This window comes from Cibotium barometz, chromosome 32 (assembly GCF_041138505.1).
Source record: "Cibotium barometz isolate CiBa-2024 chromosome 32, ASM4113850v1, whole genome shotgun sequence".
Taxonomy (NCBI): Eukaryota; Viridiplantae; Streptophyta; class Polypodiopsida; order Cyatheales; family Cibotiaceae; genus Cibotium; species Cibotium barometz.
In genome coordinates this window covers 20,197,145-20,220,289 of record NC_141077.1, presented here as the reverse complement: position 1 = coordinate 20,220,289, position 23,145 = coordinate 20,197,145, and the positions used below count along the sequence as shown (strand labels likewise).

Below are 23,145 nucleotides of genomic sequence, written 5' to 3'. Positions count from 1 at the left end.
ATGTCAATTTATTGGCTAATTTCTTTCAGCTCTCCTATAGTTTCAAAACTTATTCTACATAAATATGAAAACCAAGAACTTTCAGTAGGACAAATGCCTCAAAAAGTTCTATAAAAGGGATCCAGTGCCTGGCCATTATCACATCCTGAATCTTACACTGCTTTTCTGTATTTCAGCGGCGACCTGCTGCTCCAGCCCCCGAACCTACTGCTACAGCCCCAACACTGTCGCTGCTATGTTTCAGCGACAACCTGTAGGCTCCAGCCCCGACACTGTCCAGACAGCTTCATGATAGCTGCGTTTTGCTGTCTTGCTTCTCCAAATGCTGGTCAACTGCATCCGGACTGCTTCCACTTTTGTTTTAGCAATTGTCAACTAAAGGATTGCTGCATTTTGCTGGTTGTATACTTATTTATGAAGTCTTCATGTGTTGCAAAGCTCGTGTGCTGACATGCTGACAATATGATGAGCAGACATAGCAGCAATACTCAGACCTGCATACACTCCTGAGCTTCTTGTCGTCCATCCAAGTTTCTAATGTCATCAAAGCTATCCCTGCCCACAGATGAGCCTGCTATTACTGAAGTGTTCGAAAAAACTACTACATCCATTAAATTTGATTGAGATCAGATTAGTATCAGGACAAAACCCAAATTCCAAGCTCACAATTGGCTGCAATCAAATGGGTATTGCTCACAGTTGGCTACAATCAGCACTCCATGAGGAGATAAACCTCTGAAATGCCTATTATTTACTAAAGGGCAAGTATATACACAGCAGAAGAAGCAAGTAAGAACAGTGGATATTTTAGCAGGTTGACTTGTGGAAGCTATTGCTATTACTAAATAGATCATCATCATTAGAAGCATTCTCAAAATAGCTCTACAAAAGCTCACATTGTGAGTGTTGGCTCTCATTGAAAAACAGTTACACAGCAGAAGAAGCAAGTAGGAACAGTGGATATTTTACCAGGTTGACCTGTGGAAGCTATTGCTATTACTAAACAGATCATCATCATTAGAAGCATTCTCAAAAGAGCTCTACAAAAGCTCACACTGTGAGTGTTGGCCCTCATTGAGAAACATACTGCACCAAAACTTGAAGCTGACCAAAGAGATCATTTTCTCCTCCTCCTCGTATCTTCCTTCAAATGTTGAATGGCTCTGCATAACCAGTTCTCCAAAAACAAGTCACAATTGTTCTTGTCCACAATACCACATAGAGGTTTAACACATGGCATACCCACTGAATATTTCAGTTTGGCATGTCATTTTGCATTCACCCTTCTTATCTTATAATGCTCATCCATGGAACCACAAAGATCCGTCATAGGTGTGGTCAACAAGCTGAACATAACCTGTAGCACACCAATCTTTCAATTTGCTCACAGCTTCGTCGTCTTTGAGATGAGAAATTCTTTTCCCACTGTTATGCGTATACATCGTATCTACATCCAATGATGAGAGAGCGCTTGTCTTGTTCACCTCTTCTCCTGTCTTCATTTGGCATAAAACTGGCAAATATTTGCAGAGGCTAGGTACATATAGCATAAAGATAACATCTGGCCCACAATCATTGTCCGGACCTGTACGAATGTAAGTGGAAAACGAGCCATTGGATTCGATCGCATTGATCCAATCAAGCAACCTATACTCAGGACTCACATCTTTTACGAGACATGCTAATATTGGGTCATCAGATTGGACTAAATATGCCTTCTCTTTGTAGACATCGCCTATCATTTCTGTAATGCCACTATGCAGCATTTCAATTGGTGCCTTGCCATCAAAAAAGCAGCCCAAACCACTGGCTGCATACAGCTCATAGTCCTCTCCAATCTTGGAGTCAGATGCTTTAGCACTATGAACATATCTATTGATACAAAGGTTGCCAAACCGAATAATATTTGATTTCAAGTAGCTCAGCAGCCCTCTCTGCACAATGGGCTCATCGATCTTCACACATGCAAATACATCATACTCTCCATCAAATGGAACTTCACCTTCGTAAAAGAAGACCTTCTCGCCTTCGTGACATTCGATTGCTAGCCTTCCAATGCCATATTCTACCATCTTGAGGGCAGCTAAATCAACAAATTGAATACTCGACATGCCTCCAAAGTAAAAACCCAACACCATGTCAATCAAAAAGGCAATTTGTTTAGGATCATTCTTGTTAAACAACTTCACTATGTCATCCTTGACAGATCTGAATAGCTGCAATTCCACACCACTTGAATTGCATAATGCGATGACAAAGTTGACAAAGAAATTTGTGCTACCATTGCACTGCCCAGCCATGTATCTCTCTAAGGCGGTTACAAAGAATCTATATCTTCCCTTGTAGATACTGAATATCTTGTTCATGTCTAAATTATGAGTATCAACAAAATTATCTGCATAAGCTATCATTTCTTCCTTAACCTCAAACCCTTTGAAATCCAAAACCTCCGTATACTCGAAGCGTTGTTTTACTGATCCAGATTGGAACACCGATTTAAGCTGAAGAAGTGTTGCTCCTGTACCGGAGACGACAATGGCTGGAGTCCTTGGGCATTTTGAAAGCTCTACCAGCATCGGATTGAGAATTGACCTCTGTCGATCTCCCAGTGATACCGATGCAAATCTGTTACTGAGGTACCGATTTATCTCTTGACATTCGTCTATTGCTATGAAGCCATTCCAACCTAATTTCCCTTGCAATTTCTCAATCATTTGCCAAAACATTGTGCACACCTCAGTCCAATGCAAATCATCGTCTTTCAAAACGAATGTGTTCATAAGTGCAAGTGTCAGCTCTTCAAAGACATCCCTCACACCGAGCCTCTGAGATTCTAGTTGAAGACACATCCAATCATAGCTGGTGATCTCAGGTCTTCCTTCCTTGCACTTTGCCCAAAGAAAAAGCCGTGCAAATACTAAAGCTCCGATGCAACAAGATAGTGCTGTCGTATCAGTAATTGGCATCTCGGTACCGAACAATTTGAGCATGTGTTGCGCTACAGCCAAGACATCTCGTGACCCAGAATATCCTCCCACAGTTGAGTCTGCCAGACCGGTGAAGAGAAGGCAATTCCTTTGGAGTCCCCATTCCAAAATGGTGCGAGTCTTTCCGACGCCGCTTGCACCAAGGACAACTATCAAGTGCATCAGACTGTTGTTGTCAGAAAAGATCTGCTCTCCATGGAGCTCCGATGTCTTGGATGGAGAATCCAATGCCGTCCATAGGAGACTTGGCCTTGTAGGTGAACCAAAAGTGCAGACTTTGTGGCGTCCAGGACTGTAAACATGTTGCCAAGCTCCATGGCGGGGTATGCTATCCAAGGATGCATGGGTAGAATCCCAAACACGGTTACATAAGTGCATGACAAGCTTTTCCCCTACAAAAGTTCCAGAAGGACTGTGTAAGGGGACATTCGATTGTAGCAGTTCCAACTCCAAATACGCCTCAAGGTCTGTCAACAAGGGTGGATCGTGCAGGTGCTTGACAGAAGACATGATCTTTGTTGCCGCTGCATCAAGGTCATCCCCAAGAGCTCTCAGCAGCCTCACGCGCTTCGTGGGCGACCAGCCTTTCACGGCCTCTCTGACCAGCTCCATCGCAGCAGGTGTCAATTGGAGGCCTTAAACATAAGCAAGCGCCTCCCTCTCTGTGTATCTCCCTCTCTATTTCGCTTTCTATCACCCCTCCTCTCTCTATCTCTCTCTCTCTTTCTCTCTCTATCTACATATATATACACATATATATGTATATATCTCTTTCCCTTTCCCTCTCCCACCCTCGTCAATATCACACGGTGGCTTTAAGAGATATATACGTATATATGTGTATATATATGTAGATAGAGAGAGAAAGAGAGAGAGAGAGATAGAGAGAGGAGGGGTGATAGAAAGCGAAATAGAGAGGGAGTACACAGAGAGGGAGGCGCTTGCTTATGTTTAAGGCCTCCAATTGACACCTGCTGCGATGGAGCTGGTCAGAGAGACCGTGAAAGGCTGGTCGCCCACGAAGCGCGTGAGGCTGCTGAGAGCTCTTGGGGATGACCTTGACGCAGCGGCAACAAAGATCATGTCTTCTGTCAAGCACCTGCACGATCCACCCTTGTTGACAGACCTTGAGGCGTATTTGGAGTTGGAACTGCTACAATCGAATGTCCCCTTACACAGTCCTTCTGGAACTTTTGCAGGGGAAGAGCTTGTCATCAACTTATGTAACCGTGTTTGGGATTCTACCCATGCATCCTTGGATAGCATACCCCGCCATGGAGCTTGGCAACATGTTTACAGTCCTGGACGCCACAAAGTCTGCACTTTTGGTTCACCTACAAGGCCAAGTCCCTATGGACGGCATTGGATTCTCCATCCAAGACATCGGAGCTCCATGGAGAGCAGATCTTTTCTGACAACAACAGTCTGATGCACTTGGTAGTTGTCCTTGGTGCAAGCGGCGTCGGAAAGACTCGCACCATTTTGGAATGGGGACTCCAAAGGAACTGCCTTCTCTTCACCGGTCTGGCAGACTCAACTGTGGGAGGATATTCTGGGTCACGAGATGTCTTGGCTGTAGCGCAACACATGCTCAAATTGTTCGGTACCGAGATGCCAATTACTGATACGACAGCACTATCTTGTTGCATCGGAGCTTTAGTATTTGCACGGCTTTTTCTTTGGGCAAAGTGCAAGGAAGGAAGACCTGAGATCACCAGCTATGATTGGATGTGTCTTCAACTAGAATCTCAGAGGCTCGGTGTGAGGGATGTCTTTGAAGAGCTGACACTTGCACTTATGAACACATTCGTTTTGAAAGACGATGATTTGCATTGGACTGAGGTGTGCACAATGTTTTGGCAAATGATTGAGAAATTGCAAGGGAAATTAGGTTGGAATGGCTTCATAGCAATAGACGAATGTCAAGAGATAAATCGGTACCTCAGTAACAGATTTGCATCGGTATCACTGGGAGATCGACAGAGGTCGATTCTCAATCCGATGCTGGTAGAGCTTTCAAAATGCCCAAGGACTCCAGCCATTGTCGTCTCCGGTACAGGAGCAACACTTCTTCAGCTTAAATCGGTGTTCCAATCTGGATCAGTAAAACAACGCTTCGAGTATACGGAGGTTTTGGATTTCAAAGGGTTTGAGGTTAAGAAAGAAATGATAGCTTATGCAGATAATTTTGTTGATACTCATAATTTAGACATGAACAAGATATTCAGTATCTACAAGGGAAGATATAGATTCTTTGTAACCGCCTTAGAGAGATACATGGCTGGGCAGTGCAATGGTGGCACAAATTTCTTTGTCAACTTTGTCATCGCATTATGCAATTCAAGTGGTGTGGAATTGCAGCTATTCAGATCTGTCAAGGATGACATAGTGAAGTTGTTTAACAAGAATGATCCTAAACAAATTGCCTTTTTGATTGACATGGTGTTGGGTTTTTACTTTGGAGGCATGTCGAGTATTCAATTTGTTGATTTAGCTGCCCTCAAGATGGTAGAATATGGCATTGGAAGGCTAGCAATCGAATGTCACGAAGGCGAGAAGGTCTTCTTTTACGAAGGTGAAGTTCCATTTGATGGAGAGTATGATGTATTTGCATGTGTGAAGATCGATGAGCCCATTGTGCAGAGAGGGCTGCTGAGCTACTTGAAATCAAATATTATTCAGTTTGGCAACCTTTGTATCAATAGATATGTTCATAGTGCTCAAGCATCTGACTCCAAGATTGGAGAGGACTATGAGCTGTATGCAGCCAGTGGTTTGGGCTGCTTTTTTGATGGCAAGGCACCAATTGAAATGCTGCCTAGTGGCATTACAGAAATGATAGACGATGTCTACAAAGAGAAGGCATATTTAGTCCAATCTGATAACCCAATATTAGCATGTCTCGTAAAAGATGTGAGTCCTGAGTATAGGTTGCTTGATTGGATCAATGCGATCGAATCCAATGGCTCGTTTTCCACTTACATTCGTACAGGTCCGGACAATGATTGTGGGCCAGATGTTATCTTTATGCTATATGTACCTAGCCTCTGCAAATATTTGCCAGTTTTATGCCAAATGAAGACAGGAGAAGAGGTGAACAAGACAAGCGCTCTCTCATCATTGGATGTAGATACGATGTATACGCATAACAGTGGGAAAAGAATTTCTCATCTCAAAGACGACGAAGCTGTGAGCAAATTGAAAGATTGGTGTGCTACAGGTTATGTTCAGCTTGTTGTAACCACACCTATGACGGATCTTTGTGGTTCCATGGATGAGCATTATAAGATAAGAAGGTTGAATGCAAAACGACATGCCAAACTGAAATATTCAGTGGGTATGCCATGTGTTAAACCTCTATGTGGTATTGTGGACAAGAACAATTGTGACTTGTTTTTGGAGAACTGGTTATGCAGAGCCATTCAACATTTGAAGGAAGATACGAGGAGGAGGAGAAAATGATCTCTTTGGTCAGCTACAAGTTTTAGTGCAGTATGTTTCTCAATGAGGGTCAACACTCACAGTGTGAGCTTTTGTAGAGCTCTTTTGAGAATGCTTCTAATGATGATGATCTGTTTAGTAATAGCAATAGCTTCCACAGGTCAACCTGGTAAAATATCCACTGTTCCTACTTGCTTCTTCTGCTGTGTAACTGTTTTTCAATGAGGGCCAACACTCACAATGTGAGCTTTTGTAGAGCTATTTTGAGAATGCTTCTAACGATGATGATCTATTTAGTAATAGCAATAGCTTCCACAAGTCAACCTACTAAAATATCCACTGTTCTTACTTGCTTCTTCTGCTGTGTATATACTTCCCTTTAGTAAATAATAGGCATTTTAGAGGTTTATCTCCTCATGGAGTGCTGATTGTAGCCAACTGTGAGCAGTACCCATTTGATTGCAGCCAATTGTGAGCTTGAAATTTGGGTTTTGTCCTGATACTAATCTGATCTCAATCAAATTTAATGGATGTAGTAGTTTTTTCTAACACTTCAGTAATAGCAGGCTCATCTGTGGTGGGCAGGGACAACTTTGATGACATTAGAAACTTGGATGGACGACAAGAAGCTTAGGAGTGTATGCAGGTCTGAGTATTGCTGCTATGTCTGCTCATCATATTGTCAGCATGTCAGCACACGAGCTTTGCAACACATGAAGACTTCATAAATAAGTATACAACCAGCAAAATGCAGCAACCCTTTAGTTGACAATTGCTAAAACAAAAGTGGAAGCAGTCCGGATGCAGTTGACCAGCATTTGAAGAAGCAAGACAGCAAAACGCAGCTATCATGAAGTTGTCTGGACAGTGTCGGGGCTGGAGCCTACAGATTGTCGCTGAAACATAGCAGCGACAGTGTTGGGGTTGTAGCAGTAGGTTCGGGGGCTGGAGCAGCAGGTCGCCGCTGAAATACAGAAAAGCAGTGTAAGATTCAGGATGAGATAATGGCCAGGCACTGGATCCCTTTTATAGAACTTTTTGAGGCATTTGTCCTGCTGAAAGTTCTTGGTTTTCATATTTATGTAGAATAAGTTTTGAAACTATAGAGCTGAAAGAAATTAGCCAATAAATTGACATTATTTTGCTGAGCCTACTGATGCAGAAACTTTGTATTCTACTTCTTAATGTGATCAATGCTAAATTGATGTTGGAGGCTCTTTTGATTCTGCTACATGCTTTAGGCCCCCCTACTGTTGCTAATGTGTGGGGCTTGATGATGGTGATTTGTTGCCTTGATGATAGATAGATTAATGGCTGGAGTAGTCTCTCTTTATAGGATGAGGCAAGTGTTGGGTCGGCTAGAATACTGCTAGTTAGCTAGCTTCATCCTAGTTAGCCAGACCACTTCAGGTCGGCCTGTCTGTCCAAGTGTTCTCCATGCCAAAGATGTTCACATGTGGGCTATTTACATTACTCTGCCTCATTTCCCTCCCCACATGCCTACATTGTTAATCTTTCACGTGTACAGGTACCCTACACCCATGGTACTAACAACAAGCAATCAGTGAACATGTCCAATCAGTAGATCCAGCAGGTATGTATGGCAGTTGGCATGTGTCAAGGTCAAGGGAGTAGCTGGCAGAGAGTAAGGCCAAGTAGGAGCAGATGTGGACCTGGGCAGCAGGTTGACTGGCCGACCAGTAGCATAAGGGGCAATATATGCATTTTGTGCCCAGTCTAAATGGACTAATAACCACTGGGCTAGATGACTGGCATTTCCCCAGCATAAGTATGTATGTATGTGCCCTTAGTCTCAGTTATTATCCATCTCAAGTTGGAGGTCATGCATCTCATGATTAGAGATATAAAGCATCTCAAGTTAGTAGCTCATGAGAAGATCAGTAGCTGCCATGGCCGGCTTCTTCCTCTAGCCATCTGCCTCTGCCGCCGCTGGCCTTTTGCCTCTGGCGCGCTAACCATCTACTTCTGCCATCGCCATGCATGTTGGCTTTGAAAACTCTGGCGCTGGCTTCTTCTTCTCGGTCCTCTCCATTATGAGCATCCCAAGCCAGGTTTAGTCAGCTTCCCCATTGAGCCTGCACACCCACACATGACCATTTCTCTCGCAGACCAGCAACGGCACACACCCCCCCCGCTCCATATAAAAACGTGCAATGATAGCTGCTCGGTTATCTGATAAAAATCTCTGGTGCTAGCCTGCTGGTGCTGGTCCATCAAACAATATCTGACCATTTTCAGAGAATATCTGACTCTGCCTCTAAACTCTGATAAGCTGACGACTGAAACACTGGCTCTATCCGATACAAGCTATGGCCTCAAGCATCTGGCCTTCTTTGTTATGAGTTGCAAGTCTCTCTCTCTAGCAGATCAGATGGAAATGCTGATTGTCATCAGATGGAAGCGCTGGCCCATCAGATGTATCTGGCGTTGGCGCTGACCCATCAAATCAAATCGCTGCCGGCCGCTAATTCCATACATAATCTGGCTCTGTTGGCCATCAGATATATCTGCATCTGCCTATTTATCTGACACTGGCCCATCAGATAAAAATATCTCTGACGCTGGTCCATCAGCTTCAGATTTCAGATATCAGATGTTATATCTGATAGCTGATGCTGACCCATGACTTCTGATGGTGGCTGATCTCTTCAGAGATGCTGAATCTCGAGTGCTGAATATCATCATATTGGAAGTGTCTCTGGCACTCTGGCATCTGGCACATCAGATACTATGGTCAAAGGTTTAAGAGATGACCCGTCTGCATCTCTGCCACCCATCGCTTCATCATCCCACACTTCCCCATGCTTGTCGTCAACAGCAGAGGCAGCCTAATCATTTTATTTTATGCTTTTTAAAACCTCTCTAGCGCTGGCCATCTGCTCCTGAGCGTCTGCCTCTTCCTCTCGGCTCTCCATTATGAGTTTCAAGCCTCTCTAGCAGCCCAAGAGTCTCTCTCTCTCAGACCAGCAACGTTGGTCAAATCCCTTAGCATCCAGCTGCTCTGTTGGGCCTGCACACACACAGTACTGCTGGTACCACCAGAGGTTTGGTGCTGACGATGGCTGGTACATCATTTTCAGATATTTATGTCTGAGTGTGTATGCGCTGGCAAGCTTCAGTGTGTATCAAGCAGCCATCAGTGTGTATCAAAGCAGCCACCAGTGTGTATCAAGCAGCCATCAGTGTGTATTACACTTCCTCAGAGAGCTACTATTTGGTACACACATTGCCATGGGGTAACTAGCAACCTTGCTAGCCCCCAAAAAGAAAGAATGTCATCCACCAGGATCCCACACCAATCTTGCACTCAGAGTTGAATGTTCTTGCAGCTGGCATAGTGATTGCTTGAACACATGTTGTGTTGCCATTATAATTAGCTGTTCCGCATAGCACTTCACCAAGAATGGCTCATATGTCCATTGCTGCTCCTGATAGCAGCCACTGTCTTGCTTTATGTAAGCGCTATCTTGCCCACATATTGAAAAGAACAATTGGCCTACATGCAGCTCATCTTCATCAAAAGCATCATCATGCACGTCTTTGATTAATTGAGCCCACCATACCAACACACATGTAGAACGAAATGTAATAAACTCCATCTGCGCTGATTTGAGCATATTCACCCTTCGACCTTGCAGACTCCAAGTCCAACAATTAACATGGCTGCTCATATGCATGAGAAAATTGCATACCTTCTCAAACCAACTATCAAGTAGTTCTAAATTTTTATCAGCCACAATGATGAATTGCTCAAAAAACTCATCATATAGAATATAAATCAGCCTCCAAAACATCATACAGATCAAGAAACAATCTTGAATGAAACACACCAAAGTAGACATAATTTGGAAAACAGATTTTCTCATTTGGCTGCTACAAATTGGCCCCCAAATTCCTTCTTCATCATCATGATATTTGGCATCTTCATACATGTCCTCATTCTCTGATACACACATACTTAATTCCATGAATTCTTCTTCTGTCTGCAGCAATCTATGGCTGTAGTCAATGAAGTGTTCTTCAATTGCTGATTTTTCAAGTTCCACAGCCTCCAAGTGCTTCTCATACACAAGTACACTTCCCATACTGCTGTGTAAGGCTACCACCATCCCTTTGGTGCATGGTTCACCCTCTCCCTTGCAGCCTCTTGAAGTGCGCCCTGTCTCTTCAGCCCTTACAGATCTCAAAGCCTTCTCTTCCTCAGCTTGAGGATCCGTGAAAGCTTGCTGGACTCTATTATCATCATCTTTTGGAACCACATTTGTACACTTCTTCGTCTGCGTCAGCCAATATTCCCAAACTTGTTGATGAATCTTGTCAAGCTTTTGGACAGCCAGAATTGGACAATCTCTCCTCTTTGTAGAGTGTCCCAACTCCCCACAAACTGTACAATGCTCTCCATAATCAAAGAGTTTACCCAGGTGTTGCTGCCACCATATTGTTGCGAGTTCTATGCAATCAAGTAACTCCTCATGGCTGCACTCTCCATCTTCCAGAACATCTTTCCAATTCTTGAAATAAGAAGGGCAAGCTCGCCAAGAATGAGCTTTAGATTCACAGATCTTACACCTGTGTGTGACCTTCTTCTCCAACTTCTCCCACCGCTGCAGAAACTTAGATTTCTGCTCCATGGCTGCTACAAACTCTAAAGCTTCCTAATTTCTAAGTACTCTCACTAGAAATCGTGAGATTTCTATCAGCAGGATCGCCAAATGTAAACCGGGTTCAAGCTTAGAGCAGCCATAGCCATGGCCTACAGCTATCAAGAAGTAGAGAGAGTGTTCAAGAAGTGGAGAGAGATAGACAAAAGCTGATTTCAAAAACATCTTGCTCACACCCACGTGCATTAGCCAAAATGTGTACATGTAAAGGGCTCTCTCAGTTTACGAAGCCTTTTATAGGCACTCACACACACATAAGGGCTGTTTCACGCCTAATGTACAGCTTCTCCACTTGCCTTCCTCCCTGCTCTTAGATGAGGTGCCCTCTTCTCTGTGCTTTGTTCTCCTCTCCCTTATCCGTTTTATTGAGTCATCATCATCTGGGGCTGCCCTGGCTAGAGCCTTAAGATGGGCATGTTCAACAGTGTTGCCCCCTTTTGCCAATGATGACCTTGCTCTAGCTCAGAGATTTTCCAAATATATTGCTGCCCAATTAATTGAGTGGCCTTTCTCTATAGCCACTAGTCTGTTGTAGTGCTTGGCATACATATTCTCTGTCTTGGCCATTAAGGTGATGTTCTACAGGTAGAATTGAAGCTGTGTTTTTATTTCCGGGTCTGCCACATCCTTGACCTAATGCATAGCTCCCTTCCTTGGCACTTCTCCTGGCACATTATAAGACTTGTCTGCTTCAGTGGTGCCCTCATTGGGTAACCCCAACGCAAATTTTACCAACTTAGTATCCACGCGCATAGGCATCTTACCAAAGAGTTGTCTACAAAAGTCTGGAGAAGTAGTTTTGCTCCCTCAGGGGTGGCCAGAGCATCCCAATCTTGATCAATCATCTGCTTGAAGCCTACTTTGCTAGCCCATTCATCATTTTTCTTTTTGTTCAGGTCAAGGAGGCATGACAGCTTAACTGGTTGCAATTCTTTGGCACTCACCTTTTCCTTGTCGCTTGCCTACCTGGTTGTCATAGTTATAGTTGCATATTGAGTGGCTTCAATGTGTTGGTTGCTTTGGTTGTGTTGCATTTTCTCTCTCGTTCTCTCGTCGCTAGTGTTTGTGAGATTGTTTTGCATGTCATGGCATTTTTGCATATGGTTACCATCATTAAGGGAATCTGCGTGATTTTGTAGAATCATGACATGCCTCCTCATTTTTCTTTAATTTTGATTTTTCAAATTATGTTTCTTTATGTGCTTTTTCCTTGCTATTTTGTTGCCATTTCAAGACTAGTAGAGTTCCTTTGTTCCTCTGGAGTTTTAGCACATTGTCATTTTCCTGCAATAGATTCTATCCTAATACTCAACACTTGAGGTAGGACTTCCCCGGATCTCGGAGATCTAAAATATGTCTTCAATCTGTAACCATTCACTTTTCCTGCATACATGGAACCATCAAGATTTCTTACAGTGAAGGTTCATGGGGCTATTTCCTCTTCTACTACACATGGCCCAATCCACCTCAGTTTAAGCTTTCCCAGGTGCTTGCCCATCCTAGAATTGAACACCAAAACATTGTCTTCTTTTTTGAACAGATTATTCTTGCCATGCCTATCTACCCAGGCCTTTTTCCTTCGTTATATTGCTTCAACCAAGTAGGTTCTCTCCTGCCTTGCCTCGTCTAGCTCGAGCAAATCCTGTATTCTGTGTGCCCTGAACTCCACCATGAGGAGCTTCTCTTGAAAAGCTATTCTCAAGCTAGGTACAATAAATTCCATGGGCACTATTGCCTCTAACCCATAGGCCATCTTAAAGGGTGTCATGCCTGTAGAAGTAACCTTGTAAGATGCCCTGAAATCCTAGAGGGCACTATCCAATTTCCTGTCCCAGTCCTTTTTGTTGCCTTCCACTATCTTTTTGAGTATTTTGATCAATGTCTTATTTGTGGATTCTGCTTGTCCGTTGCATTGTGGGTGGTACATTGTGGACTTCTTATGTATGATCAAGTGTCTAGTGGTGAGCTCCTTAATGACTTCATTCATGAAGTGTGTGCCTTGGTCACTCACCAACTCAATGGGACATCTAAACTTAGTCATGATGTTTTTGTACACGAACTTTGCCAGCTCCCCCGATTGTGGATTTTGCTTGTCCGTTGCATTGTGAGTGGTACATTGTGGACTTCTTATGTATGATCAAGTGTCTAGTGGTGAGCGTCGCCAGGGAGACAACAAGAAGTAGGGAAACAGAGAAAATGTATGCGCATGTTTGTGTGGGTGTGTGGATAGGAGTATATGCGTCTATGTGTGTACGCGTGCTTGCTTGAATGTATGTGCATGTGTGTACTCCATAGAGAGAGAGAGGGATAACATTAGATAGAGAGAAGAAGATTTCATGTGTGTATGTATGCTTGCCTGCGTGATTTTGTGTGTGTGTGTGTTAGAATAGATGGCTACCTGTGCGTGATTGATGAAGTCTGTGTGTAGGAGAGAGAATTGATGTATGAAGTGTGTGTGTATCTATGTTTGTGTGTGTAGGGTTGATAGTATGGGGGTAGTAGCTAATTAGAGTGTGTGTGTGGTGTGTGCTTGATTAATTAGGGAGTGTGTGTGTGCTTACAAGCAGAAAACAGAGCACGAAAATAAAGAGAGAATTTTATAAGTAAGAAGAGAAATGCTTAATCATTTAGAGTGTGTGTGTATGTATGTTGGGTTATGTGTATGATTGTTAGTGTGTATGCATATATAAGAGCCAATTTGAGTGATAGAGTGAGAGAGAGGTAGAAGGAGAGTGGAGTTCGGGGTTAGAGTGGTGAAACTAAAGTCGAAAAGAAGGGAGTTGGTGGGGAAGGACTTACCCAGCGCTTCGTTGTTTTATTGGAATCTGAGGTTGGTTTATATTTCAGATTTCCTAAAATTAAAAACATAAAAATAATTCCTTTGAGATTCGCATTGCTCCATAAAAAACAATGAACTAAATCATAAAAAAAAGATACATAAAGATCGATTTAAGTTGAATGCATAGGAGCGGTATATACAGTGAATATGTTAAGTGCATATGCATACATAGAAATGCATGTTGATTTTTCTAGTGCATGATATGGCATATTAGTAACCATTAAAGCATATTCTGGGAAATTGAGGGAAGATAGAAAGACATTTTTTAAGGAAAACAGATATTTGATTTTTGGCCAAAACTTTGTGTCTATTTTATGATTTCAGGAAAGTTCACATTAACATTTGCAAGTTGGTGTTACATTTTGCCTAAAAAATTGAATATCTTTCCTGAGAAATAAATGAAATATTGGAGTTTCCATATAAGTGTGTGCTGTGGTAAATGAGTATGACATGACATGTTTTGAACAAGTTGTAACCTAAGTGTTAATAGCAATTTGGAAACCTAAGTGCTAGTGAGTAGTGATTGTGACTGGTTTGTGATTTAAAGTTGAGACCTGTGAATTAAAGTGTTCCAAGTTATTTGGGACATAAACAATGTTAATTGTGACTTTAGGGCCTAGAGGAAACTAGTATTTTAGTTATTTGTGAGGTCCTTGAGAGTGATTTACAGTGTATTTGAGACTTAGGACTACGTGACGGGAGGGTGTTTCACTACTACCACAGCCACAACTTTTGTATCGTTTCTCCATGGGGGTGGAGTTTCGGTGACATTGTCCTTGAAGTGAATCTGTCTAGGCCTGTCCTTCTATTTGCAATATCACACCTCATAAATGTATTCAAGATGATGACTTGCATCATCATCTACATCCTCCAGGACCTTGATTGGACGTTTTCTAAGAAATGTCTCCTTGTTGCTAGACAAAGGTGAAGATTCTTTATACATAGGAGTACCTTCAGTTGCCTAATTAATTTTCCTCACTACTTGGGCTAGTTATGGGTTTCTCTTTGCGCTTAACTACTCAAGGCTAGGCCCTTTCCCAATGTTCTTCCCTTTTGTATAGGAGCTTGCTTTTATGATTTGGAGTATAGCATTTGCCATGTCAGTGGTGTACGCATCATATAGGGATATTTTCCTTTGGAATCCTTCTCTTGGTAGCCAGCTACCATGCTTACCCTCTAACAAGTTTGTTCTTGGAGTGTCAGGGCCATCACCATTGTCTTCCACCCTTGTCATTACACTTCCCCAATGCGCGATATGCACCTCCCACCAAGTCAACCAACAATCCATTGATGGAATGTTCTTCTTGGCTACATTTCCATTGCGCCACCATTGACGTAGTAGCCATGACTCAGCTAACGCTACCTCTTTTGTATGAGCGAGATGCCACTTTTCACACATCTATTTGTGCTCTTGTTAGGACTCCACATGAACAAGCCTTGTGTGGAGGTGCATGCTTGTAACCAATGCCAATGGCAAGACCTTTCACAATCCACCATCACATTCTTCTTGTCCTTGTTGAAAACATGGTGGACTACATTCCAATTTGCTTGCGCCTCGTCAGCCATGAACCATGAAAGTTGGTAGCTTCACATCCATGGGTTGTCATCACTTCATTGATACATTCCCAAAATAAACACTGAGCGTCCATATCCTCCTCCTTCATCTCGCAAGTAGCTATTATCAAAAGATCTTGCATGCTAAACATAAATACATGTGTAAGATAACAACACCATAAATCTCCACTGTGAGAACTAAAAATATTGTTGCAAAGTGTTGTGAGTTACCTGGGGTCATAGACATGGCAAGCCATAGTCACCCTGATGTCAATTGTTTATCTAGTGTGGTCAAATTGGACCCATGCTTGACGAAGGTCACCCGTTCTAGTTTGCCTCATCCTATTCACCAAGGCAAGGCCAAATGCCAAACCAATTGTTGACATCTTAAGTACAAAGCACTCCTCATTGGATTTGCCTTGTCCCTACCATGGAAGAACTCGTAAGTGCACTCCTTCTTTAGTTTTATCAAGGCATCTAAGTCCATGCTTTCCTTTGAAGGCCCTTGACGAGTTGCTGCTACTGACCCTCGAAACCTTTTCCATATTTGAACATATATATTGTGTTTTATTAATATTAAGATACAATTGAAACATTATATATAAATAACTACAATGGGTCTTGTGTTGGGGTATAAAGCCCATATGGCCGGGATGGCCGGGCGCCCATAGCATGTATATCCTTCTTTCTTGTGAATAGAACACTAACAGTTCTAACCCTATCTTCTGTGTGTGCTCTAGCTTAGCTTCACCGCGCATCGCTCCCGCAGCTCGTACGCGCTTCCGCAATGCCCACAATTGGTATCAGAGCTTGGATTCGCAATCCCGGCATCCCGCGCGTGAGAACGAGCTCTTAGCTAGGGAGGATAAGGTGAGAGAGAGCGTGCTGCAGAAATCGTTTTTCTGTAGAAGGTGTAGAGCTTGTAGAGCTTGTTTGTGTGCTTCTGCTTGAGAGATTGTGAACTGGCAGTAGCTTGCAAGAGAGAGAGAGCAGATATCTTGTGTATGCGCTACACACACACACACACACTCGTTTTTTACCTGCGTTGGTGAGAGAGAGCTCTTCAGTTCAAAAACGTGAGAGAGAGAGTGTGCTGGAGAGTGTGTTCTCCACTCCTGGTGCCTGACAGAGCAACAAGAGAGAGAAGGAGAGCTTCACGTTTTCTTCACACACACATTTTTTTGCTATTGCAAAGAGCTTTAAGCTCAATTAGTTATTAATTAAGTTTTAATTAATAAGCTACAAAAGCTACTTTCCACGCAGTTCTTCCTGGCATCATTTTCTAGCATTCGGCAGCTGCGAAACAGGCGGTTTTCTTAGTGATTTTTCCACATCGAGCGGTTCTAGCATCCGAGAGTGCTATTCGCTCACATCCACGATGTCCACGAGCCCATGTTCACGCTCACGATTACGCCCGCGGCGGAGGCATTTTCACTTGCGTTTTCGACATCGGCATTGCGATTCGGCATCGGCATCGGCATCGGCATCGGCATCGACGACGACATCGACATCGACGGCAGTGACATCGACCTCATTAGTGCACGTTCGCATTGACGGGAGCATCCTTTCGTCTAGGTACGAGATACACGGCTCCGGCATCGCATTATATCTGTTTTCTGCTCTTCCAGGTTGCAGGGCGAGTGTAGCCATACGGCGACTACGCTCATTGGCATGCATTGAGTAGATTTATGTTATCCGCTTGTTTCAGAGTGTTTTAAAAGGTTGAAAGTGATTTTGGAATGATAGAACAGCTTAAAATAGCATGAATTAATTGTGGTAGAGAGTTGGACATCATTGCTGAAAATTTGTCCTCCAACAAGAGATCGCGATCTCTTGCTGTTCAACATACAGTACACATCTCTCTGCATGGTTATGTTGCTCTATGGTTGTACATCATAGTGAGCATGCTGGTGCATGAATGTGAGCTTTAATTCATCTGTTATCATCAGTTTTGTGTATTGTCAGTGTTGGGGTAAAGGCGTTATGCCCACCCTTATAGTGTGTACAAGCCCATAAGTTATAGTACATAGTACACTTAGTACTTTTAATGTACTAAGTGCACTATGTGTACTAGTGCAATATACATGTGTGATAGGGGAGTCACACACTCATGCCTCATGAGTTGACTTATCCCCACAACTCTCTCTCTCTCTCTCTCCCTTGTGTTTCTCTGTGTATGTCTCCTACATGACCTAACCCTAACTTAGTACACTTAGTACTTTTAATGTACTAAGTGCACTATGTGTACTAGTGCAATATACATGTGTGATAGGGGAGTCACACACTCATGTTGACTTATCCCCACAACTCTCTCTCTCTCTCTCTCCCTTGTGTTTCTCTGTGTATGTCTCCTACATGACCTAACCCTCCTTCTCCCATCAACTGGTATCAGAGCTTAGTGATCCCTCCCTCTTCCCTCTTCTCCTTGATAGCTGAACGAGCTGCTTGCTTTGCTGCTGTCATACTACAGCTGTGGCAGAGAGCGCTGAGCAGCTTGCATCAGGGTCACAGCATCCAGGCGGACAAGGAGTCAGTCGCAGCCAATCAAGCGAAGAGAGCTGTCGACTTCAGGCGTGTAGAAGGCGCACGGCGAAGCAAAGCGCAGCCAGCCCACGTGGCTGCCCAACCATTTACTAGGCGAACATACGCTAGGCGATCGAAGGCTGGCGGGCGTTGAGCCATTGGCGAAGCCAGCAGCACAAGGCGAAATTGAAACGCCCGGCGTTGAGCGAAGGCTGCCAGGCATATGGAGTCGGCCGGCCACCTAGGCGAGTAGCGCTAGGCGAATACGTCAGGCGAACGTGAAGCGAAGGCTATCACGTCATCTGTAGTTCAGCACTACTAGGCGAAGCAAAGTTGGCGCTCAGCAGCGAGTGAACCAGGCGAAGCGGGTGGCCCTTCAGCGTGAGCAGTGAGCGAATACACAGGCGACACATCAACTGGTAGTTCGCCTCTTCGAGTTCCTTCAGTCACGTCTGCAAGCGCTCCTGGCTCCACAAAACGATGGTAGTCCCCGGGAAGGGCAAACGCAGGCCTTGAAGAGGTGAAGAGGCTGATACATTCATTACTCAATTCCAAAGCATCCAATGCCCATCAAATTTCTGCAGAGCAGCACCAAATTCATCACCCCCCTTTCCTGCAACAGAAAATCAGAAATCAAGGTATTTGCCTCAATTTTTTTTGGGGGATTTGCAATTGAGCAGGTGCAATCATTAATTGAGTAAATACAGGCGCCGAATTGCTCAATTTTTTGAGCAAAATTGGCAAAATTGGGTGACATTGGTCACAATCAAGATAAATTTGCACGAAATTGGTCAAATCAGGATCAATTTGCAGGAAATTGGATGTCGAAATTTGGGGCTTTTGATGTAATTGTGCAATTAAGCACTCAAACATGCTGTATGATGTGAGAAATCACACATTTGGGCAAAATTGCAGCAAATTGCAGTGCAAATCAAGGGGCTTTTGTGCCGATTTGGTTGATTTGCATGCAGGCAATCGCATTTGATGCTGTGGATAATGTGTTGATGCCTTACAAGCACTCAATGTGCCTGTAAATCAAGGGGCTTTCATGTATTGGATGTATATGTGGCCAGGGGGAAGCATCGTGAACACTCTGGATGCCTTCATGTGCGTCAATGTACCATGTATGATCAGAAATTGATCTTAAATCAAGGGGCTTTTCAAGTTTGTATGCTTGTTGAGCTTGGCAAAGCAGCAGGCAAGACATTTATGCCTTGAATCCTCAAAAATCAGCTTGCAGTCAAGGGGCTTTTGCCCAATTTCTGTTCGGGACTGCTGTATGCAGTGTACAGGACTGTAAAAGTCTGATTTTCACTCATTTGGACAGCCAGGGGAGCATTTGTTGCTATTGTACCTGCTGGTACAGATTTGGCACAACTTTGTGCATGTTTTGGCATGGCTGTACACTGTTTTGAGTGACCAAAAGGTTCAATTTCAGCTGCTGTACTTGCCGGTACAGGTTTGGTACATCATTTGTGAGCAATTGGTACTGTTGTACAGTACTTTGGAAGGGCAAAAGAGCACATTTAAGGTGTTGTCCAAAATCTGCAGCAACCAGATTTTGGTGTTTTCATCACATAAAGTGGGAGAAAAGTTGCATTCTTGCTTCCGCAGTGGGAGATAAAGCTTGGGAGAAAAACTGTGAGCACTTTGTGTGCTTTTGGTGCAGTGTTTGCACATTTTGCAGGGAGTCAGGCATTGACAGGTTGCATATTGCTATGGCAACCACAGGTGAGAGCTCTTCATTGCTTCACATCAAGAAGCTTGAAGGCTCGCATAATTATGATATTTGGCAAACCCAGTGCTACAATGTGTTGCTCCAGAAAAAGCAGCACAAGCCTATCAAAGAAAGGGGCGTAATGCCCGCTTCTCTTACTGCTGAAGAGTGGGAAGATATGGATGAGCTGGCAAGATCTACTATCATGTTGTCTGTGTCAGACTCATTACTTTTCAGCATTCGTGAAGAGAAGACAGCTTGGGGAATGTGGCAGAGATTGCAGGACTTGTATGCCCAACAAAGTGCCTCAAGCAAAGTGTATTGGTTGAAGAAACTCATAGGTCTTCAGATGAAGGAAGGGGCGTCTATGACAGCCCATCTAAATGAGTTTAATGGTATTGTCAACCAGGTCATTAATCAAAAGTTGGCGATGGACGATGAGTTCAAAGCCACTTTTCTGTTATGCACTTTGCCAGAGAGTTGGGACACATTTAGGACAGCCACTAGCAATTCGAATGCTATGCTGTCATATGCAGATGTTGAGGGTGCTCTTCTTCAAGAAGAGATGAACAGGAAAAACAACTCTGTTGGAAAGTCCAATGCAATGAATGCACGTGGGAGATCCCAGCAAAGGGGGAAAAGCCAAGAAAGGGAATGGAGCAATTGTCTCGTTTGGGTTACTTGCCTTCTCTAAAGTTTTCAAGTTTTCAATTTTGTGAGCATTGTATATATGGTAGGCAACTACAGTGCCCCCACAAGAAAGCTCTTGGACAGAAAGATGCTCAGTTAGAGCTTGTGCATACAGATGTATGTGAGATGCCTCAGCTTTCTTTGGGAGGGGCAAAATATTTTGTGTCTTCCATTGATGATGCCACACGCAAGGTGTGGGTCTATCCTCTTCGTTTGAAGAGTGATACATTCTCAGTGTTTGAGAAGTTTGTTGCTCTTGTTGAGAATCAAACTGGCAAAACACTGAAAGCTTTGCGTTCCGACAATGGTGGAGAGTACATGTCCAAACAGTTTCAGGACTTTTGTGATGCTAAAGGCATCAAGAGGGAGCTCTCTACTCCTTATGATCCTCCACAAAACGGGACAGCAGAGAGGATGAACAGGACCATTCAGGAAAAGGTCCGTTCTATGTTGTCACATGCTGCATTACCTCATGGTTTTTGGGCTGAAGCTGTTATGACAGCCGTTCACCTTATAAACAGGTCACCTAACACGAGGCTTGGTGGGAAAGTGCCAGAAGAGGTATGGACAGGGAAGCCTCCGTCATACAAGCACTTGAGAGTGTTTGGTTGCGTTGCGTACGTGCACATACGCAGGGAAATGCGCACCAAACTTGATCCCAAGTCTCACAAATGCATATTCCTAGGATATGGTGACAGAGGTGAAATGGGGTATAGACTTTGGGATCCCATGAATAGAAAGATCATACGCAGCAATGATGTCATTTTTGATGAAACATGCATGTATAAGGAGCCTGCAAGGCAACAGGAGCCTGGCAGAGTCATCTTTGATGACAATGGACATCATGGACAACAACAAAGGGTTGTAAATCAGCCATTACAGCAGGAAAACCAGCCCTTAAATGGTGCTGAAAATGGTCCAAATGGACAGCCACATATGGCAGAAGATATCCCTATGGATATACCACAGTTAGAGGAGATACCGGGCATGATTTTTCAGCCTTATGGCATGGAACAGGAGCCACCAATAGGTGATATGCAGGCTGGACAGCAACCTGCAAATGATGGTCATTGGGTACGGAGGTCCACAAGAACCTCCAGAGCCCCTGACAGGTTTGTTCCAGGGGTTGACTACTTGATGCTTACTGACTGTGGGGAGCCCTCATGTTATAAGGAGGCTTTACAGAGGGTAGACAAAGCTCTATGGGAGCGTGCCATGAAGTCAGAGATGGATTCTCTGCATAAAAATGGAACATGGAAGTTGGTGCATTTGCCTGCAGGCAAGAAGGTTTTGCCATGCAAGTGGGTATACAGGCTCAAAGTTGCACCAGATGCAAAGCCAAGATACAAAGCCAGGTTAGTGGCTAAGGGCTTCAAGTAGGAATATGGTGTGGACTTTGATGAGATCTTCTCTCCAGTGGTCAAAATGACCACACTTAGAGCTGTGTTGGCTTTGGTTGCACATGATGATCTGGACTTGATTCAGATGGATGTGAAGACTGCTTTTCTTCACGGTGATCTCCATGAGGAGATATATATGCAGCAGCCAGAGGGTTATGCAGTAAGTGGAAAGGAGAAGCTTGTATGCAAGCTGAAAAAGAGTCTTTATGGGCTCAAACAGGCACCAAGAGAATGGTATCATAAATTTGATACATTCATGAAATCTCAAAAATTCAGGAGAAGTGACATAGATCACTGCTTGTACACCAAGAAAGCTTTGGATGGCAGTCTATTGATCCTCATCTTGTATGTTGATGATATGTTGATTGCCGGGAAATCTCGTAAAGAGATGGATGCCTTGAAGAAGAGGCTGCATGAAACCTTTGATATGAAGGATTTGGGTGATGCAAATCACATCTTGGGTATGCGGATACTTCGGGACAGAAATCAGCATGTGTTGTATTTGTCTCAGAAGGAATACATTGGCAAAGTCTTGCAGAGGTTCAATATGGACGGGGGGAAGAAGACTAGTACTCCTTTTCTTTTTGATCATTTTTCCATTTGTAGCATTGCTTTTTAATGTGTCCCTTTTTGCCACAATAATGGCATTCCAAATCCTTTTTGGAGCGAGACTAAGACTAGTACTCCTTTGCCTCCATATGTGAAACTCAGTGCTATGGACAGCCCACAGTCAGATAGAGACAGGGCTGATATGGCCAAGATTCCGTATGCTTCAGCTTGTGGCAGTCTCATGTATGCCATGGTTGCTACTAGGCTGGACATTGCATTTGCAGTGGGAGTGGTTTCTAGATACATGGCCAACCCTGGCAAGAAGCATTGGGAAGCAGTGAAAGGTGTCATGAGATACCTGAAGGGCACACAGGATATGTGCATTTGTTTTGGCAAACAGGATGCATTAGTGCATGGTTACACGGATTCGGATTATGCCGGTCATCCAGATAACCGGAAGTCTACTACCGGTTATGTATTTACATTCACAGGAGGTGCTGTGTCATGGATATCCAGGATGCAGAAGTGCACAGCCTTATCTACTACAGAGGCCGAGTATATTGCAGCCACAGAGGCTTGCAAGGAGGCATTATGGCTATCTCGGTTAGTGGTTGATTTGGGCTATACAGGGGATATTCCATTGTTGCATTGTGACAGTCAGAGTGCCATCCAGTTGGCAAAGAATCCTGTCTTTCATGCAAAGACGAAGCATGTGGATGTGAAGTATCACTTCATCAGAGAGGTGATAGAGAACAAGCAAATT

At 43.7% G+C, this 23,145-nt stretch overlaps 1 protein-coding gene and 1 pseudogene across 2 annotated transcripts in view; both read left to right on the top strand.

The window, feature by feature from the left end:
- The first annotated feature begins 3,919 nt into the window (after nt 1-3,919).
- On the top strand, nt 3,920-6,783 carry LOC147619920 (uncharacterized; annotated as a pseudogene).
- Nucleotides 6,784-16,202: 9,419 nt separating this feature from the next.
- LOC147619919 (uncharacterized) overlaps nt 16,203-23,145 on the top strand; it is a 14,290-nt gene continuing 7,347 nt past the window's right edge. Inside the window, exon 1 of one of the 2 annotated variants that reach the window (XR_015270102.1) lies at nt 16,203-16,373. Coding sequence is in view for 1 of the 2 variants with exons in the window: in XM_086825779.1 (XP_086681905.1) it covers nt 16,882-17,078 (197 nt within the window). In the remaining variant the exon portion in view is untranslated. Of the gene's footprint in view, nt 16,374-16,434; nt 17,079-23,145 lie in introns of those variants that run through there. The other variant, XM_086825779.1, reaches the window with a different exon arrangement.